Raw genomic sequence first — 17,606 nt, forward strand, 5'->3', positions numbered from 1 at the left:
ATTATGAAGGATTTTGCGTTCGTCAATCGTTTGTTTGTCATTCAATTAGGCATTGAACTGGGTCCACGTTGGACTATTTATGATAAAAAAGGCCATGTTCACCATGTTACCTTCAACATGAATACCTATGGTCCGCGAATTACTGATGGCTGGGTTGATATAAGAAAGTTTTATCAAATTCAACCACCGAAACTATGTTATTTAAGGCATACCGGGAATTCTGTTTTTGAAATACACTTTTACGATCATTGTTCAGAATCAACTGTCCATAAATTCCTAAGTCATGTTAGAACAAATGCTCCTCTCATAAGGACCAAGTTAATTCATTTTGAGTTCCGGCTTTCTAAGTACAACTGCAAAGCAAGCTTTCTGGTGATTTTTTTTATCTTCTTTTTCCATCATTTATTTTCTTTAACCTTGACACCTACAAAATTAATTTTTGTGGATATTATTTTTTATATTTTTTATTTTCAGGGCTTAAATTCAGACTTACGACAATATTTTGCCAACACTTAGTTCTCACACATTGTTCTTTACGGTCCAAAGGCACGAGTTGAATGCAAGTTGTTGATTAGACCTAGATCAGTCAAGATAGGAAGTGGATGGAAACGTTTTCGTGAAGTTCATGGACTCGAGGAAAAAGATTTAATTCTTTTTGAGGTTGACGGTCAACAAGCAAGAAGCAAGCAATGATGTCAATGTTCTTCTTAATATAAATGATTATTATCATCGGCTATGAACAATCTATAAACAATATTTCTTAACAGATTTATAATCTGTATGTTTTGTATGAAGTTTAGTTGTTTATTATTATATTATATATATGTATATGTTTTAGTCGGTGTATTTTGAACTTCTGCAAAGTTATTTACTCATACCTGCTCCATATCTTCTTCCATATACGTAAATCTGTGGCATTTAATTACTGTCAGACACAAATCATATCATGTCTCTGCTTTTTAATTTTTTTTTATATATATTTAAATATATAACTTTCCAGAACATTTTTCATACACATCCCTTATAATACTTTTTTAATATTTGATTTCAATGTCTATTGATATGACATATTGCACTGCTTCATTATGTTTCTTTATCTTCCACCTTCCACGACATTTCTTCTGCTGTAAGCATCCATCATTTCATAAAATATTTTATTGTACTATTGATATATATTTCTTTTTATTTTTTCACGTTATTAACTTAAATAATCCAAACGAGTGCCTTCTCCTCGAAGTTTCTAACAAAGTTCCTTCTCTTAGAAGATTGTTTGGCTTCTGCACCATACTTTTATTTGTCTTTTTGTACAGATCCAACACAGTTTCTTCATCCAGAAGACGTTTCACATACATTAACGTATTCTTACAAGCCATTAACGTTTCCCAGTCATCACAGGTATGTACTTCATTTGTTTTATGTACAAATATAGTAGTCTTGCTTTACAGACGAAATGATATGACATTTGCAGTTCTGAAATTTCGTCTAAGACATTATCGTTTGGTATCACTTTTTTCTACATTTCCTCTTTCGTGAATGCATAAGAAACCAGCATGTATGCATGTATATGCAGTTTTTCATTGTTTCCACATTACTGTTTCACTTAATTTCATTTTGCTTACTCCATCACGCCAACCCTTTTTTTATTCACTTTCAAAGTAATCTGCTTCATGCTTTATTTTCATCAGAATGCTTTTCTCTGAATTTTCCTTTACTATGAAACCTTTCAATAAATGAATATCAATACTTTATTTCTTCTGACATCAATAGATGTTATTTGCAGGTTTGACCAATATATATTCCCATGACTTCTGTCAAAACGTTCGTACTCCATGTTTGAAGAGTCCTTATTTGAATATATTCTACTTTTTGCTTTCTTCTAGCATTTCAAAAATTTCCATATCCACGTTTTGATTAATTGTTTAACTTCTTTTACTCTTCTTTGACTAATAAAAAATACATTCTGATAAGTAAGGTATTATTTCAACCTTTTTTTGGTATTTCTTTACTTCAGTTGTATGCATAAAAATTTTGTCTTATTACTTCCTTATTTATCTATGTAAGTATAAATATGTCTCCAATCTAATCCGGTCTTTTTTACTTTTCACTTTTCAATATTGTTCTTGTGAGTTCAACATGTCTCTCTGTGAAGTTCCAAACCAAAGCCAGAGCATAAGCGAAGTAAGCCCCCAGAAGGAAAATTGGAATATTATCGCTAGGGTCATTCATTCATGGTTTGTTCCTGATTTCACTAAACAGAGGTGTCCTTTTTCCATGGAGTTCGTTATTCAAGACAAAGAGGTTATTATTATTGTTATTCTTGAAATTCTTCCATTACACCTACTTTCCTTTACAAATTTTTATGAATTAAATAGTCGTATGCTAAACATATTTATACTTAAATTTATAAATGTTCTTTTTATCTGTTTCAGAGTTCTAAAATACATGCTTCAATTAGACGTACTCTAATTTACAAATTTCAAAATGACATTTCTGAAGGCCATGTTTATGCCATACAAAACTTCAGTGTTGCTCCGAATTCTGGAATATACAGAACAACACACCACCCTTATAAGATAAATTTCCAGTTTGGTACAAAAGTTTCTCTGGTTAATGTTAATTTGGTTCCTGATATTAAACCACAATACACACCTTTGTCTTTATTGACAACCACTGCATTTGATACTGATTATTTGGTTGGTAAGTAAATCTTTTTAGTTCCGTAAGTATTAATTTTTTTATTAATAAACATTTTTTGTTAAAGTATATGATTTAACACATATACAATGCATTTTAGATATTTTGGGATTACTGGTCGGAGTGGGGACTGAAAGAGAATTGCAAGTTGATGGAAAGACAACAAAATTAAATGTCATAGCAATAGAAGCTGATGGGTATTGTATATCTATACTATATTAAATTTCTTTTTATATTTCTTTCCAAATAACTACATGACATTATATTGCACTTTAATTTTTAGGTTTCGAATAGAGTGTACTTTGTTTGGTATTTATGTGGATGAACTGAATGTATTTCTTTCGAGTGGAGAAGTACAAAATACTGCTGTAAGTATAGAATTTGCGAAAGTTAAAACTTTTCAAGGTAAAATTTTCTTAATACTTTTACAAAGTAGTTTGTACTACTTATTCCATGTTACTCTCACATACACTATATTTTTAAATATAGATAAGGTTCAAGTTCAAAATTGTAAGTTCTGCACCCGTATTAAGTACAATGTTAACTTCAAGGAAGCATCTGAACTTAAATCAAGGTAATTTTTATTCGAAATTTATATTTAAAAATATAGTGTATCTGATATTTCAGATATCACATACACTATATTATTCCAACTAACAATTTTTTCTTTACTTTGTAATGCAAATTATCCTTGATTGTGTGAACTTGATATTTCAGATATACATACATTCAATAATATATTTAATTTTTATGAGTATAACTATATTTCCTTTTGCACAGAATGTTTGAGAACAATGAATCTCCCTCTCAAGGATTAACGCAACTTTCTCAGACTTCAAAAAATACTGTCGAAGAGGACTTTTTAACACTTACACCTAGAACCAACATTCAAGGTCTAAAAGATTGTAAAGAGGTTAGAATATATTTTTGTATCATTGTGCAATTTTTCTTAGTCACAATAATACATTCATTAATGTTTTTTATATTGAAAGGTCGCCACTTTCATATTGTTTGGAACAATTAAGCATATCTTGGTTGACGATGACTGGTGGTATACTGCTTGTGTGTGCAACAAAGCTGTTTATCCAGATTCCAAGATGTTCTTTTGTGAGAAGTGTAACAAGCATGTTATAAAAGTCTTTCCAAGGTTAACGAATTGTTTTTTAATATTAATGTCAATTTAAAACAACATGGTAATTACAACTTTGGTTGATGAAATTTATTTATCAATTTTCAGATATAGGATTAAGATCCGAGTTATGGACTCTTCCGATTCAACCACATTTGTCCTCTTTGATAGGGATGCAACTACCCTTTTCAAAAAAACTTGTGCTGATATGTTAGACGCTCATGATAAGGTATACTCTTCAATATGTCCACTTATATATTTAATTACACAATGTTTAATTATTTTTTTTTGTAGATGAATTCTTCTGGAAATTTGCCTAAGCAGTTTGATGAGTTAGTTGATAGAAGTCTGCTTTTTAAAGTGGAAAGTAGGAACGATCAGAATTTCAAACTTGAACAGTCTTTCAGAGTGAAGAAAATATGTGTTGATGATGATATCATTGACAAATTCAATGATTCTTCGTTGAAATCTGTGGTAAGATGTAATTTAATATAATATTTTTTACATTATAATCTCTTTATAATGCAGTCATCTTTTTCTTTTTTATAATCTCATTATTTCTACCTATTTGAAGGATGTTTATGCTGGGAATGGTGAGTTTAGCAGGGAAAAAATGCGTATAGTGAATGAGTCCACCGTTAATATTTCAGAGGTATACAACTTATATTAATGTTTTTAAAATCAATGATTTCTTTAATAATTTTAATAATGTTATCATTTTGGTATGTGGATTTTGTTTTAATAAATTTACTTTTAATACTGTAGGATTTATTAGTCCGATTTACCAAAGAAACAATTGAGTCTGGATCCCAATCACCTGAACTAATCCAAGATAATCCAACCAACGATGATGCTAGCAGTTCACATAAGAGAGAATCTGGAAAGAAGACTGCATCACTTGAATCCATCGAAGAAGACAATGTTCCATTGAAGCTTTTAAAAAGAAATATTAAGAAGGAAAAATCAGCGATTTGAGATCCACTTTTAGTTATTCTATTTCAATACTATTATTTTTATGGCTTTCATTTTGGGGATGTAATATGTCTACGTTATTTGTTGTCTTTAAATTCATCTGAACATCAACTTCTATGTTAAATTTCATCTTTAATTTCATCTGAACCTCAACTTCTATGTTCAATTTCATGATAACAATATTATGCGCTTTTGAGTTAAATTATTTAGAATTTAAATTATTTTATATGCTGGTGCACAAGATATTGTTGACATTTTTCAATTTTTGTCAACAAAGATGACTACCAGCTACATCAAAACTTACTGAAATTGATTTCATTTTGTAGCATCATGTAATGGAAGTCGTAAATAACCTCTTTTTTGTGTAAAAGAATTCTTCTTTAAACTTGTGCCACTAATAAATAACATATCTATATTTTTTCTCATAACATTATTTTTAAATGTCTATTTTTCATAATATTTACTTTTCATAAATAATATAAATATGGCAAAGGAATTATCTGTTGACAGATTTAAAGTTTTGACAACAGAATTGGATGCCATATACATTTTTTATTGTATATTTTTTTTGGCTTATCTTCTGTTAATTACTAACTTTTAAACCTTCTACGATATATTTGACATTTTTTTATACAATAAGTAGGAATGAAATATTATATTTTTACGTATAATATTATACATTACAGAAGTTTATTTTTGGAAATTTGTTATTGGTTTATATTACATATATTATATTATTATATTTGTAGCATAATAGAATAATTTAATATATCTTTAATAACGTTATATATTTTTAATGTTTTATTCTGTTATTATCTTCTTCCAGTTTTCCAATGCAGTAATAATTACATTACTGTTGAAGAATCTATTTGTAATCGTCCCGTCTTTTCATCTGTCATTTGTCTTCTATAAATAAATATTCATCTCCATTCTACCATGAACATTAAACGGCAAGATCAGTTCAAGGATATTCTACATTCTTCAAACTTTTACTGTACTATCTCTCTCAAAGTCCAAGCAAATGGAAAACAACTTCAATGAAGATGATGTTATTAATAGAATGAGTAGGTACCAGTTCTCTATTATTCACCTTCAGGACGAGGTAAGTTCATTGTCAAATTTTTCAGACATATTTTCTTTTACAAGATTTCTTCTACTCTTTCTATTTCGTAGACGGATTTCTTCTTCTCTTTTACAATATCCTGTTTTTAACCTTAACTAATCCAATTTTTTCTTAAACAAATTCTGTGTTTCGAGGTTGTTGGTTTTGTTGATCGTGCATTCGCCATTCTTTATGGTGACGATCTTGAGCGTCAATGGACTTTAAGAGATGAAGAAGGCAATAAACATGTGGTTGCTTATAACAAGAATTTACAAAAACCAATGCTAATTGGAGGATGGACTGAATTAAGGCACATATATGATCTTCACGATTTTCACACTATTTATTTTGGATATGTTGGTGATTCTTGCTTCCACATCACTATTTTTCCCAGTAAATGCAAACCTTTGTCTATTGCACGTTTTCTTAAAAGAATTCACGCAGATCAACCCCTTTTCAATGGACCGAAGTTGCATTTCAAAATATTTCTGAATCCAAATCAATGCAATGCTAGCCATCTGGTGAGATTAATTTCATATTTTTTACTAAATGGATTTTTGTATCATATTTTGATTTATATTTCGAAATTATTTTTAAAATTTAATCCATATACTAATTTCATTAATACTTTATGTATTTTTTTAGGATTTGCCAGCTGATTTTGGCAATTATCTTCGTCAAGGAAGTTTTAAATACATTTATCTTTATGGACGGCGTAAAACAGTGAAGTGCAAACTACTGTTGAGAAATCATCCTAAGAAGTCTAGCAAAATTGGAAGTGGCTGGAAGGAATTTTGTACTGCTCATGGATTTCATCAAACTATTGACTTGGTGTTTGAAGTGGACCACATGAAAAGCAATCAGAATGTCAAAGTGCTAACATATTGTAATTTTTAATTTACAGTTACAATAAATAGTTTTGTTTTTATTTTTGCCACTTATGTAGTTTTCAACCTACAAGTTCTTTTATTTTCAGCAATGCATATGTATAGTTCTACCTTCTTATCAATGAAATCCCTTTGAAGCTTCTCTGAATTACTCTGAAAGATGAAAATTCATACATGTTATGGTATCATATTCAGAAATAAAATTATTTTGTTCTATAATTGAAATGAAATATATATGATGAAATTGAAACATATATAGTTGGACGAATAATGAAAAGTTATCATGTCTATAATCATATGTATGGATGTATGTTGCTTTAGTATGTGCATACACTCACTGTATGTTATCATTTTTATACATAATGAGGTTAAGATTGTACATAATTCCTTTGAAAAAGTTCTCTTTGTTTTACTATATATAGTACTGCATAAAAAAAATGTCTGATTGTACCTACATAAAAAGGAAATGTTTTCTTATTTGCAAGAACAAATCAACTCTGAAATAGTGCTATATATATGAATGATTCTGATATAGTAACACTCAGTACTGCATGCTCTTTCTATTTTTTATGTTTGTCTTCTATTTTTATCTTTTTCTCTTCTGAAAAAACTGCTTCGTACTATAATTACATATATTTCTGTTTCCACAATTGTGATTAGAGGTACAAGCTACACAAAAAAGTTTAACAAAGACATTCACCAATATAGGAATAAAACAGTAAACACTTTTTCATCCATTGAGTCAACTTACCTTTATTTTTGCTTCTTCCATTGTAACCTTTGAAACTATTCCATAACATTTCTGTACTGTAATGGAGCATAACGACTGTAAAAATGCAAGGCTGAGAAGGAAACTGCTGCTACAACAGAGGTTCAATGCAAAAAATCATAAACATTCATGTAAGTCATTAACATCTTACTTAATCCATTTATGTTTTCTAATTCTTCATCAATCATTTATTTATAAATGATGCACTTGTATGTTTCTATGTTTTTTTATGTTGTAGATGACAAAGAAGAGAATGCAAGAAAGAAAACTAAATTTGCAAACCATACGTCTCAAAGTAAATAAATCTCAGTATGTTTTGGATTTTAAATTCACAACACAGATGCATACTCAATCATCTTTGTTGTTTTACTCACAGATAAACCAACTGTATCACAAACATCATTTCACCAAAATATAGACAGGAATCCATTACAACAGTTGGATATTAGTAAGTTCTTTTCTTTCTAATCTATATCTTTAAAGAATGTTGTTAAATGAATCAATGAAGTCTTTTTTTTTATTTCTTTAATAACAATGCTTCTACAATAATCCTTTTCCAGATGTTGACAACAACAACAACAACCTTCACAATATGAATTCATTATTTCACAGACAAATTGGTCAGTTGTGAAGTTCTTCCAATACTTAATTTTAACATTGTTTATGAATAATATTAATTTCGTACCACTTTAAACTAACCTTCGTTTCAATGCAGAAACTGTCAACAAATTCTCAAGTTTTTCAAGTACTTTAGTTGAACAACAAATCACTTCACAATCTGCAACTTCTACTTTAACTTACCATAGTCCTTTCGGTATATTTGTACATTATTCTTAATTTCTTATATACATGTTGAGATGACAAATTTAGATTTTATATCAATGTTTTTGAATGACTGCAGCTTTTAACAATAACAGTCAGAGAAATTATGGACAAAATAAGAACAATTCCAGTGCAGGTAATTACATTTGGATTCATACTCACAATGCCAATGCAGGTAGGACAATTGTTTTTCGTTGTTTTTCATAGGTGGGAGATCAGATGTTGTAACTGGGTCGCATTCTGTTTCTAAGAATAAAGTAGTGAAATATCCTTTTCAAGTCATACAATCACTTCAAAACAGATTCAATCTTGATGATGAAACAACAAGAGAACATAATTATTCAGACACAACAAACGATGATTCAGCAACAATAACAGATGATGGTAATTCTGATATTAAACTTATTGATGTTAATATAAATTCCTTTTAAATCATTAATTAGTTTTCATCTTACTAATATTGAAGAACATCATACAAGTACTACAACTACAAACGAATTGTATTGCAAAGGAGAGTTACAAGGTACATAATGTCCAACACAATTGTATATAACTGCAGATTAAAATATTCGCAGCTTCATTCTAATGTTTTATATTGATTTTCAGAATTGCTCAATATTGGAGAACCTTGCTTGGAATGCCAATACTGTAAAGCTCAACTTTGGTATGAAGAAAGAGCAGAAAAATGTAACACATGAAAGGGAGTTGAATTCTCATTGTGTTGTCAAAAGGGAAAAGTACAAATTCCACTATTAAAAAGACCACCTAATCTTCTTGAAGGTTTGTTAAATGGTGAAGATCAGAGAAGCAAATCATTTTTACAAAACATAAGAGTATACAATAGCATGTTTTCATTTACTTCAATTGGTGGTAAGATTGATAATTCAATGAACAATGGTTCTGCTCCTCCACAATTTATTCTGAATGGACAAAACTATCACCGTATTGGCAGTTTATTGCCAGAGCATGGATCAAAGCCAAAGTTTGCACAACTCTACATATATGATACCGAAAATGAAATGACTAACAGAGTCAAGCATTTCAGGTCAGTCAATATATTAAATAATTTCATTATATGAAATATTTAAATAAATGTGTTGACATGCTTTCTCTTTATTATTTTTTAGTTCAAACACAAAGGAATCTGTTATAGATGAATCATTGGTTGCTGATTTGATTCAAATATTTGACAATCACAATGTTCTTACGAAAACTTTTAGAAGAGTAAGAGATTTGTCACTGGAACATATGGAATCAGATTTCACGCTAAGACTATTTAGAGGCAGAAACAAAGACCCTAGAGTCTACAATACACCTTCATGTGATGAAATAGCTGCACTTATAGTTGGTGATTTTGGCAATATGGATGTAGGCAGAGATATAGTGGTCAAAAAATGTTCTAGTGAATTAACCAGACTGCACGAAACTCACACAGCTTTCATTCCACTACAATATCCTCTCATGTTTCCATATGGAGAAGATGGTTATCAAGAGGATATACCAATAAGAGAATGTCATTCAAAAACAAAATCCAGGGTAAGAGTTAGAATTTCTTTGCGAGAATTTATTGCCTTTAGAATACAACAAAGAGCTGTAGAAGCAGGAAATATTGTGAATGCATGCAGATTGTTCCAACAGTTTCTGGTGGATTGCTATACAATGGTTGAAGCGCAAAGGTTGTCATTCATCAGAGCGAATCAGAAGTTAATTCGCTGTGATATTCTTAATGGATTACAAGAAGCTGTTAATAGAGGAGAGATAGATCCTTCTTTAATTGGAAGACGTATTGTCTTGCCTGCTTCTTTCACTGGTGGTACCAGATACATGTTCAACAATTGTCAAGATGCTATGGCAATTTGTAAAAAATTTGGATATCCTTATTTGTTCATTACTATAACATGCAATGTCAATTGGAGTGAAATAAAAGAATTTGTCTTAGCAAAAGGCTTATCAGCTTCGGATAGACCTGATATTGTATGTAGAGTGTTCAAAATGAAGCTGGATGAAATGATGACAGATTTTAAGAAAAAGGACTTCTTTGGAAAAAGCACTGCAGGTATGTTATATATGAAGTTATATACATTATATAATTTTATCTTAAATTAAATTCTCACAACTATATTTACTTTTTATTTATATATGCAGGAATGTACACAGTAGAATTCCAAAAAAGAGGTCTACCTCATGCACATATACTTTTATGGTTGGATGGAGAAAGCAAGTTGAAGAATTCAACTGATATTGATAAAGTAATATCAGCTGAATTGCCAAATTCTGATTTGTACCCCAAATTGGAAAAAGTTGTCCCAAGTTACATGATTCATGGACCATGCGGACATGCAAGACATAATTCACCTTGCATGAAGGAAGGAAGATGTTCTAAATTTTATCCAAAAAAATTCACATCTTCGACTTCAATTGATGAAGACGGATATCCATGCTATAGAAGACTTGATAATGGTAGATTTGTTGAGAAGAATGGAATTAAGCTGGACAATAGAAGTGTTGTTCCCTACAATCCACCACTTCTAATGAGGTATCAAGCACACGTCAATACAGAGTATTGCAACAAGACCAATTCAATCAAATATTTGTTCAAATATGTGAACAAAGGTCCGGACAGAGCTACTCTTAAAATAAGCAACAACTCTGCACAGTCTGAAAAATCAACCATTATTGATGAGATCAAAAGCTATTACGACTGTAGGTATCTATCACCATGTGAAGCTGCTTGGAGAATATTTGCTTTTGACATCCATCACAGATGGCCTCCTGTTCAGAGATTGACCTTTCATCTTCCTGGCCAACAATCAGCTTTATTTAAAGATGATGATGATATTAATGTGGTCTTCAACAGATACGAAAATGCTAACACAATGTTTCTAGCTTGGTTTGAGGCTAACAAAGTTTATGAGGAAGGAAAACAATTGACTTATTCAGAATTTCCAAGCAAATTTGTGTGGTTTGCAAAAGAAAAAGAATGGAAACCAAGGAAGAAAGGCTACAACATTGGTAGACTTACTTATATTCCTCCTGGGTCTGGAGAACTTTATTATTTGAGGATATTACTGACCATTCAAAAAGGTTGTATTGATTATGAAAGCATTAAGACAATTGATGGAAAGTATTATGAAACATACCAAGAAGCTTGCTATGTTTTGGGATTGTTGGCTGACGACAAAGAATATATTGATGCAATCAAAGAAGCAAGTGAATTTGCTTGTGGGTATCAACTTAGAAGATTATTTGTTACTTTGTTGTCCATGAATACAATTTCTAAACCAGATATAGTTTGGAATTTTACTTGGAGTATCTTATGTGATGGAATTTTGTACCAAAAAAGGAAGGAGATGAACTTACCAGGTACTTCATATTTTTTCTTTTAATTTCGTATACATATATATTTTAATTGTATTATTTACTTATTGCAGGTCTTCTCAATCTATAAACAATATTACTTTACAGATTGATAATCTGTATTTTTTGTTGTTTACTTATTTACAGATCTTCTCAAGTTTAGTTGTTTATTATTATATTATATATATGTATATGATTATTATATATCTGTATTTGCAGGTCTTCAAATGGAGACTGCTGAATTACAAAAACTATGTCTGCTGGAAATAGAGGAAATGCTAATGTCAAATGGTAGAAGTTTGAAAGATTATCCTTCATTACCTCAACTTGATCTTTCAGATGTACATACATTCAATAATAGATTTATTGTTGATGAGTTGCAATATAATAAACAAGACATGGCGAAAGAACATGACAGTTTGTTTAAAGCACTGAATGATGAACAAATTGATGTATATCAAGATATCATGACAGCAGTTCTTTCAAAGAAGGGAGGATTCTTTTTCTTATATGGCTATGGTGGTACAGGTAAGACTTTTATGTGGAAGACATTGTCGGCTGGTCTAAGAAGCAAAGGCATGATTGTTTTGAACGTAGCATCAAGTGGAATTGCTTCTTTATTACTTCCTGGTGGAAAAACAGCACACTCTACCTTTTGCATCCCACTATTAATTAATGAAGAATCAACTTGCAACATAGCACAAGGTAGTCTTAGGGCAAAACTTCTTATGGCTACCAGTTTGATTATCTGGGATGAAGCACCAATGATGAATAGAATGTGTTTTGAGGCATTTGATAGAACACTAAGAGATATTATGCGAAATGTTGATGATGCCAATAAAGACAAACCATTTGGTGGCAAAGCAGTTGTGTTAGGAGGTGACTTTAGACAAATTCTACCAGTTATCAAAAAAGGATCTAGGTTTGATATCATAAAATCATCAATCAACTATTCAGAGTTATGGAATTGTTGTAAAGTGCTAAAGTTATCCAAGAACATGAGATTAAGTACTACATCAAATACTGAAACAGCCAATGATATTCAAGAATTTGCTGATTGGATTTTGAAGATTGGAGACGCAAAAATGGATCTAAATGAGAATGGTGAGTGCATGGTTGAAATTCCCGAACAGATCCTGATTAGAAACACAGATTTACCTTTATTGTCATTGGTTGAATTTGTGTATCCTCAATTTGTGGTTAACATGTTGAATCCTAATTATTTTGATGATGGAGCAATTTTGTGCCCAACAAATGATTCTGTAGAGCAAGTAAATGATTTCATGTTGTCCTTAATTGGTGGTGATGAGGTGACTTATTTAAGTTCAGATACACCTTGCCAATCTGATGAACAAGATGAAGTGCAATCTAAATGGTTTACATCTGAATTTTTAAATGATATCAAATGTTCAGGGATACCAAATCATAAACTGCAGTTGAAAACAGGTGTTCCAATTATGCTCTTGAGAAACATTGATCAAGCAAAAGGTTTATGCAATGGCACAAGATTGCAAGTCAAACATTTAGGCAAGAATGTAATATGTGCAACTGTAATTACTGGAAAAAACATTGGTGACAGCATTTTTATACCAAGAATGGATTTAGTGCCATCTGATTCAGGGTTGCCTTTCAAATTTCAAAGAAGACAATTTCCGATATCTTTATGCTTTGCAATGACGATTAACAAAAGTCAAGGACAAACACTTTCTAGAGTCGGCCTTTATCTTCCACAACCTGTATTCACACATGGCCAACTATATGTTGCTATTTCTAGAGTCAAAACCAAAAGAGGATTGAAAATACTTATATTGGATGAAGATGGAAAGGTAACAAACACAACTAAAAACGTTGTGTACAAAGAAATTTTTGAAACTCTTTGAAAAGAAATCAATTATAGGTATGTCATTTCGAATTTTATTTTTCATTTCAAAACTGTTATAAATATATATCAATTGATTTATGTTATTTTCTGCCATGTAGGAAAATCATTGTACTGAAAAAGTTGAACAAAGAAGTCATTGTGTACAAAAGGAAATTATGTACAAAAGGAATTTATGAACTTCAATACCAAAGGATACATTCTAGGTATGTAATTTATTCTTTTTAATTCTTATATTAACAAAGTAGTGTATTAGTCATATTTTTGTTGTTGGTGCTTGACGACAATATTCAATGAAATCAAATCTTAACTTGACATACAACTTTAATTACATTCTAAATTGATCTATTCCATTGATACACGTCAACATCTTTTTAAAACATTAGATTATCATCATATAGATTATTAAATATCCAAAAACCCATTGCTATTACCACAATTATTACATATAAAAAAACCTGTGCGTTGCACGGGTAGAAGGACTAGTATAGTACAAATATCAAAAGATAATAACTATCAAAAAATTTTAAATATGACAAGATCTTCTTAAATCTTTTTAGATCTCCACAACAAACAAATATATCTTGAGGATATTGGATTATTTAGAAGCTAAATGGATGATATTACAAATTGCAAATTTGGAAAATTAATGCAAATATTAGTTGGCGATAATTTCTTAGATATCTTTAAATAATTAATTTAATTAATTATATTAGAAATATTTAACCAACTATATTTGTCAAATAATTTTAAAACTAGTTATATCTCTTGTACCACACCTATTCGGCCTAGCCGAATAAATAACAATTACCATACACATGCTAGGGTACCCGGACTAAACCGCTAAGAAGCGACATTAATCAAACAAACCAAAACAATAATAGCGGCCTAAGCCGCTAAAGGGTAACCGGCCTAGGCCTATAACTCCACGAAACTAACCAAGGACTTGGCAAAAATAGAACGTTTCAATAAGATTCACCAAGCCCACAATAATCGAACTAAGGGCCTAGGCTAGGGCCTAGGCCCACCTACAGCCCAAACAAGGGCCCAGCCCATGGCGTGGCCAGACATAATTAATAATCTATAAATATGCATGGACCCCATGAATTAAAGGTACGCATTCATTACTTCCCTAATCACCAGATTTGACTTCCTAAGAGATTTCGCTGACTTGAACTTCGGAGTCCCTTCTGCAGGTAACCCCTCCCAGGTCCAAACTGATCACTCTGAGATACCCATAAGCGATATATATCAACCGGGAAGAAGCCTACTGAGGAGATGGCGGACCAAGGTAAGGTAATACTTGTGTCTGACATATCTTGTTTGTTCTCTGCAAGAACATCTTTCAAAATATGTTTAGATATTCATAATCACTATAAAGATAAATTATATTTATCTTTACCTTTATTTTAAAAGATATTTAAGAGATTTCAACAATAAAAAAACCTGGTCCAAGTCCTATATAAAGAGACCAAGGGGAAACAGAAAAGGGAAGCTCGAAACTTCAGAGTTTAGGAACCCCTATGGGGCCTAATTTCCTTCTCACTTTCCACCCTCTCTTCTTTTATTTTTAAAATATTTTGATTCCATGAAGTGCTAAGCTTCGAGGGTTAGTTCCACGGTAATTTCATTTTGGAGTATGAGGTTAGAATGAAATAATTTATTTTTTGTTCTTTTTATTATTGTTGTGTTTTTCATTCATCTATGTCTTTTATCTTTAAATCACGTAAAAAAACTGATGATTTTGCATGCTAGCTAATTAGCAAAGTGTTTATATATATATATATATATATATATATATATATATATATATATATATATATATATATATATATATATATATATATATATATATATATATATATATATATATATATATATATATATGCATGTTAATCGTATGAGTTTAATGGTTTTTAAATTTAATTGAGACTTTACTTTGATTTTGTTTAGAAACTTTCATGTGATTAAATAAGTTTTTACCAATAATTGAGACTTTACTTTGGTTAAAGGTATTTACTCTAACTAAAATTAGTCAAGACTTTACTTTGATTGAGGTTTTACATTGATTAATTTGCAAATCTACAATCATAATTAATTGAGCAATAATCTTTAGATAATCGATAATGAATCTATTTTAAAAACATGAGTGGAATAAATCTATTTTCTTTATAATTGTTTTTATATCCTTTTATCATTTTCCAATATTATTTTATTTGATTAACCCCTTTTGTATAGTTTTTATAAGGTTAAAATACCTTTTTGGTCCCAATTTTCGTCAAGTTTTGTCAAATTAGTCCTAATTGTTTTTGTGTTTAAATAGGTGTCAATTTTTGTCAATTTTGTTCAATTTGGTCTTTTTTTGCTAAAACCATTTAAATCATTAACAGTAATGAACAGTGATTACCACGTGTGACGTGATTTTTTTGGTTTTTTTTTTTTAATTTTTAAATTTTTTTTAAAATGTTCATGTGTCAATCCAACAACGTGCCACATGTGTCGCGATCAAAATCGCGACGGGATGACAAACCAAAAATAAAATTTGAAAAAACTGAATTTAGAGTTGCCACCATAGTTTATTTTGGAAAACTACGGAAAACCAAAAAGATAAGACAAGGTCTGCAAAAAATGAGATTTTGGGTCCGGAAGTCGGTTACGCGTGGGGAAGGTATTAGCACCCCCACAACACCCGTCCTAAGACAGTACCTTTAACTAAACGTGCAAAAGGATGTAGTTTTTAAAAATATTTATTTTCCCCAAAAATAATAATAAATGAATTTACTAAATAAACAAAAATAATTTATTTTGGTCTTTTGGGCCCGACCAGGATTAATCCTCACTCCTACGTATCTCCATTCACGATGGAGAATCAGAGTTACGTAGTTCTTTATATTTTTTAAATTTTAGGAAAAGAAATTTGAAAAATTGGTGTCATGTGACACGAACGACCGGACAAATACTAAAAGAAATGAAGAAAACTATTTTTTATGATTTTTAAAATAAAATATTTATGAACAATAGAAAATAATATCCCTTAAGCAAAAGGAAGAAGTTATGTGTAAAACAAAAACGCGTTCAATATTAAAATAATATTATAAGAAAAAGGGAATGAATAAATAAAAAAAGATAATGACAGTGACATACCTTCTACACTTTCAATTCCTCTTCTCTTGTATCAATCTCACCCTCTCATTTTGTATATTATAACTACCTTTTCTTTCCTTTTTATTCTTGCCTCCTTTTCTATTTTTTTTTTCAAGAGAGAAAATAAAAGAGGTGTGTATGTATGGGTGGTAATGAGAAGGAGAGAGCAAGAGTAAAGAATATTTTCTTTCCTTTTTTCCATGACAGACTGCGTATTTATATTCACACATTGCAATATCAATGCAATCTTACCCTTAATTGTAATGAACAATTTAAGAAAGAGATTGGTCATGATAGCAGTACATTATGAGAATCAGATCGTATCAACTCAGAGCACATTATCAATCATCATTAATAATATTGATTCTAATCATTATAAGAGATATTGCTTCTACTTATTCAAATCATATCACTATTTTCTCTATCAATTATAAGAGATATTGCTTCTACTTATTAGAATCATATCACTATTTTCTCTATTAGGACAGGAGACAAAGGTAGATGATATGATATGTTGAGTTATTGGGTTCATGAGAAGGGGTGTGATAATTAAAAACAAACTGGACTTTTTCTTCTTCTTTTTTCTTTTTTTTTCCTCTCATTTTTTTCTTTTTTTACTAAAATTAAAGTTTGAAAATCTTTGAAAAAAAAATTATTTCACCTTTTTTTATTTACCATTAACTAAAAAACATTTCATTTTTTTTTTTGAAAATAAATTTCTTCATCCGGACGAAATTGGATGTTGACAATATGTCAAAATTAATGTTTTATATTCAATTTGGTTCTTATATTATTTATTTTTGTTCAATTTACTCTTAATTTTTTTAAAAATGAAGCAACTTTGTCCCTTT

At 30.2% G+C, this 17,606-nt stretch overlaps 1 protein-coding gene, 1 long non-coding RNA gene and 1 pseudogene across 2 annotated transcripts; all 3 read left to right on the top strand.

Annotated features, from left to right (window-relative positions):
* Window positions 1-2,508: 2,508 nt before the first annotated feature.
* Window positions 2,509-3,058, top strand: LOC114187454. The gene is made up of 3 exons (XR_003605262.1): window positions 2,509-2,697; window positions 2,795-2,891; window positions 2,978-3,058. It is a non-coding gene; the product is annotated as an uncharacterized LOC114187454 (long non-coding RNA).
* Window positions 3,059-3,475: 417 nt separating this feature from the next.
* Window positions 3,476-4,798, top strand: LOC114187752. Its single transcript, XM_028076103.1, has 6 exons — window positions 3,476-3,607; window positions 3,687-3,841; window positions 3,932-4,052; window positions 4,118-4,297; window positions 4,398-4,475; window positions 4,589-4,798. The coding sequence occupies exons 1-6, from the start codon at window positions 3,476-3,478 to the stop codon at window positions 4,796-4,798; spliced, it is 876 nt and encodes a 291-aa protein (XP_027931904.1).
* Window positions 4,799-7,596: 2,798 nt separating this feature from the next.
* On the top strand, window positions 7,597-13,612 carry LOC114187753 (annotated as a pseudogene).
* Window positions 13,613-17,606: the final 3,994 nt, after the last annotated feature.

This window comes from Vigna unguiculata, chromosome 6 (assembly GCF_004118075.2).
Source record: "Vigna unguiculata cultivar IT97K-499-35 chromosome 6, ASM411807v1, whole genome shotgun sequence".
NCBI lineage: Eukaryota > Viridiplantae > Streptophyta > Magnoliopsida > Fabales > Fabaceae > Vigna > Vigna unguiculata.